The sequence below is a fragment of the Lactuca sativa genome, chromosome 4 (assembly GCF_002870075.4).
Source record: "Lactuca sativa cultivar Salinas chromosome 4, Lsat_Salinas_v11, whole genome shotgun sequence".
In the NCBI taxonomy this organism is placed as follows: domain Eukaryota; kingdom Viridiplantae; phylum Streptophyta; class Magnoliopsida; order Asterales; family Asteraceae; genus Lactuca; species Lactuca sativa.
This window is the reverse complement of record NC_056626.2, coordinates 375939295-375942628: the sequence shown is the minus strand read 5'-3', so window position 1 is coordinate 375942628 and position 3334 is coordinate 375939295. Positions and strand designations below refer to the sequence as shown.

At 33.0% G+C, this 3334-nt stretch overlaps 1 protein-coding gene across 1 annotated transcript; it reads left to right on the top strand.

The window, feature by feature from the left end:
* Nucleotides 1–1001: 1001 nt before the first annotated feature.
* On the top strand, nt 1002–2899 carry LOC111918157 (trimethyltridecatetraene synthase). The gene is made up of 2 exons (XM_023913814.2): nt 1002–1942; nt 2126–2899. Exons 1-2 carry the CDS (start codon nt 1040–1042, stop codon nt 2771–2773), a joined length of 1551 nt encoding a protein of 516 aa, XP_023769582.1. The 5' UTR covers nt 1002–1039; the 3' UTR covers nt 2774–2899.
* Nucleotides 2900–3334: the final 435 nt, after the last annotated feature.

Genomic DNA, 3334 nt, shown 5'->3' with positions numbered 1-3334 from the left:
AAACCCATTTTCCAGGTATGTCGACGTGCAGAATTTATTGCTGATTCTGAAAATCCTTAATTTTTGTTGGAGTCCTTCGAAAAGGTTATGAACATTAATCGAATTTGTCTTTCTTTTCGGTTTATAAACATGAATATTATACGTTTATAATCGGAAACATTAATATATTTGTTATAGTGTATGTGCAACAGTACAAACCCGTTATGCCTCAAGCCTCATCACTTCGACTGCTGTTATGCAGGAATCAGGTCCGGCCCTGACATTTCGGAGACCTTGTGCAAAAACTAAAATGAAGCCCCATAAAAAAAATTCTTTTAAATATTATTAACTATATTTGTTGCCACTAATTTAAAACATAAAGTTGGTAAAAAACATCTCATAAATTTACTACCACAAAATAATGTCTTCACTCATTGGTAATCAAATAAATCTGTAAAACTATTATAAACAACTTTAAAAAAAAAGTAACACATTACTATTTTCTAAACATCGACGTTGTAGCATTTTTAGATGAAAATTTATCAATGAGACTTTAATCTATGAGATTTTTTCTTACTATTTGGTGAGTTTATAAAAAATAAAAATGTTGTCTAAAATTTATAAAGAAAAACAGATTTGCATTTTTTTTTGGATATAAATATTTTCCTTCGATTGTTGATAAATTTTAAATTTATGATTAGATTTTGATTTTGGTTGAATTTTTTTTCATAATTAAAATGCATTTAAAATTGGAACAAAATATTACCGAGCTAATTTTATTTATTGATAAAACAATAACAATAGATTTCACAAAAATACTAATACTATAACTATAAATTATTCCAAAAATCGGAGGCCCCAAAATCAGAGGCCCGGTGCGACCGCACCGCCGGGACCACCCAGGGCCGCCACCGGCAGGAATTCAATTCATATTACTTTTCTTCTGTGTAAAATATCGAAAATAAAAAGCAGATATTGCCACAAGTGCGAATATTGCGTTATAAATACCGCGATGCCAAAAGCCCAAAACACATTATCCAATATCCACCTTCATCTACATATGGAGTCTCTTTCTTGGATTCTTTTAGCTACTGCAATCTTCGTACTTATTTTTAAACTCTTGAACTACCCCCATGGAAGTACAAAAAACCTTCCACCAGGTCCTCGACCATGGCCTCTCATCGGAAACCTTAATCTAATCGGCCCTCTCCCCCACCACTCTCTCCACAATTTATCCCAAACATATGGCAAACTAATGTACCTCAAGTTTGGATCATTCCCAGTTGTAATAGCATCGTCTCCAGATATGGCTAAACTGTTCTTGAAAACCCATGACCATATTTTTGCTTCCCGGCCGTTGACTGCAGCCGGAAAGTATACAAGCTATAACTACCAAGACATTTTATTCGCTCCATCTACGGATCACTGGAAGCAAGGTAGGAAAATCTACCTTAACGAGGTTTTTAGCCCAAAAAGACTTGATTCCTCCGAATACATTCGTGTTCAAGAAACACATGATTTCCTATCCTGTTTACACGCATTGTCTGGAGATCCGATCATTCTAAAAGAACATGTATTGCGCACGATTCTATGTCAGATTAGCAGGACTGTATTGGGTCGTAAATACTTCAGCGAATCAAAAGACAAAAAGGAAAGCTTGACACTTGAAGAATTTCAAGAAATGTTGGATGAGTTCTCCGTGTTGAACGCAGTTTTTAATCTTGGGGATTGGATCCCTTGGATGGGGTTTATGGATTTGCAAGGGTATGTGAAGAGGATGAAGGCTTTAAGCAAGAGATTTGATAGGTTATATGAACATGTTTTTAACGAGCATAGAGCTAGGATGAAAGATGAAAAGGAGGGTTTTGTAGCGAGAGATGTGGTTGATGTGCTTTTGAAGTTGGCAGAGGATCCTAATCTTGAAGTCAAGCTCAATATTGATGCTGTCAAGGGGCTTACGCAGGTATATATACCGTATATTGTATAAATTTCGTCTATTGGACTACAATAAATCGATGAATTTCATGTATTGAAATCATTATTAATAGATAAGAACGTACATAGATATTAATATATTAATATATTTTAGATCATAGCCTGTTTAAGTAAAATCTTAAGGTAACATGAAACTTTTTAATCGCTACAGGATTTGATTGTGGGTGCAACTGATACAACTACAACAACTATAGAATGGGCAATGAGCGAGCTGATTAAACAACCTCATCTAATAAAGAAGGCAACCGAAGAGCTCGATAGGGTGATTGGTAAAGAGAGATGGCTCCAAGAGACTGACTTCACAAACCTACCTTTCATCGATTTAATTCTAAAGGAAACCATGAGGCTACACCCACCGGGGGTGTTACTAGCACCGCATTTAGCACTTGAAGATTGCAAAGTGGACAGATACGACATCGTAAAAGGCACAATAGTTTTTGTCAACACATGGAGTATTGGAAGGGACTCGGTTGTTTGGGATGACGTGGACAGTTTCAGACCAGAGAGATTTTTGGGTAGTGATATAGATGTAAAAGGGCAACATTTTGAGTTATTGCCGTTTAGTTCGGGTAGAAGGATGTGCCCTGGCTATAGACTAGGATTAAAGATGATGAGGTCACTATTGGGAAACATGTTGCATGGGTTTAACTGGAAGTTGCCTGAAAATATGAGATGTGATGATATAAAAATGGAGGAGGTGTATGGACTCTCTACAAAAAGGAAGTTCCCGTTAGTTGCTGTATTAGAGCCTCGGTTGCCTAGTCATATGTATCACTCACCAAGTGGAACCACGATTTAGGGAGAAACACAATATTTTCCTAATTATTTGGTGTTCAATTTTTTTTATTAGGTTACAACCCGTGTAAAATAAGTAATACGATTTATTAAATTTTATTAAATTAATAAAATATAAGTTTTGTTTAAACTTTTGTATTGATTATTTAAAATTAATATATATTTTTATTAGAATATCTAATATATGTTATGTATGTGAAGACATTTAATATAATTATGTTTTCTAGATCATCATATAAATTTGAATAGAGCGTAAAAAACACAATCAATCATTGAAATAATATTGATATATGAAAAATTAAATACAATAGAAATATAATAAAAATAAATACACATATAACATAATAAATTACAAATTGAAAACCATACCAATTATTTATAAATTTCTAAAAATTTCTTTATACATAAAATTATGTATTTATAAAATATATAAAATAAGTAAAACAAATTATAAAAGATAGTTATTTGACGCCGAGAAACAACATCAATAAATATTTATTTTTGTGTTTTGACAATAAATTGTTTGATAAAGAGATGAATGACGATATTCAACTTTTTTTATCAT

Bases quoted from the DNA above. Each gene is read 5' to 3' on its own strand.
- LOC111918157 (XM_023913814.2), top strand. From the start codon at position 1,040: ATGGAGTCTCTTTCTTGGATTCTTTTAGCTACTGCAATCTTCGTACTT. The intron at 1,943-2,125 runs GTATATATACCG...TAATCGCTACAG, and splicing joins CTGTCAAGGGGCTTACGCAG to GATTTGATTGTGGGTGCAAC.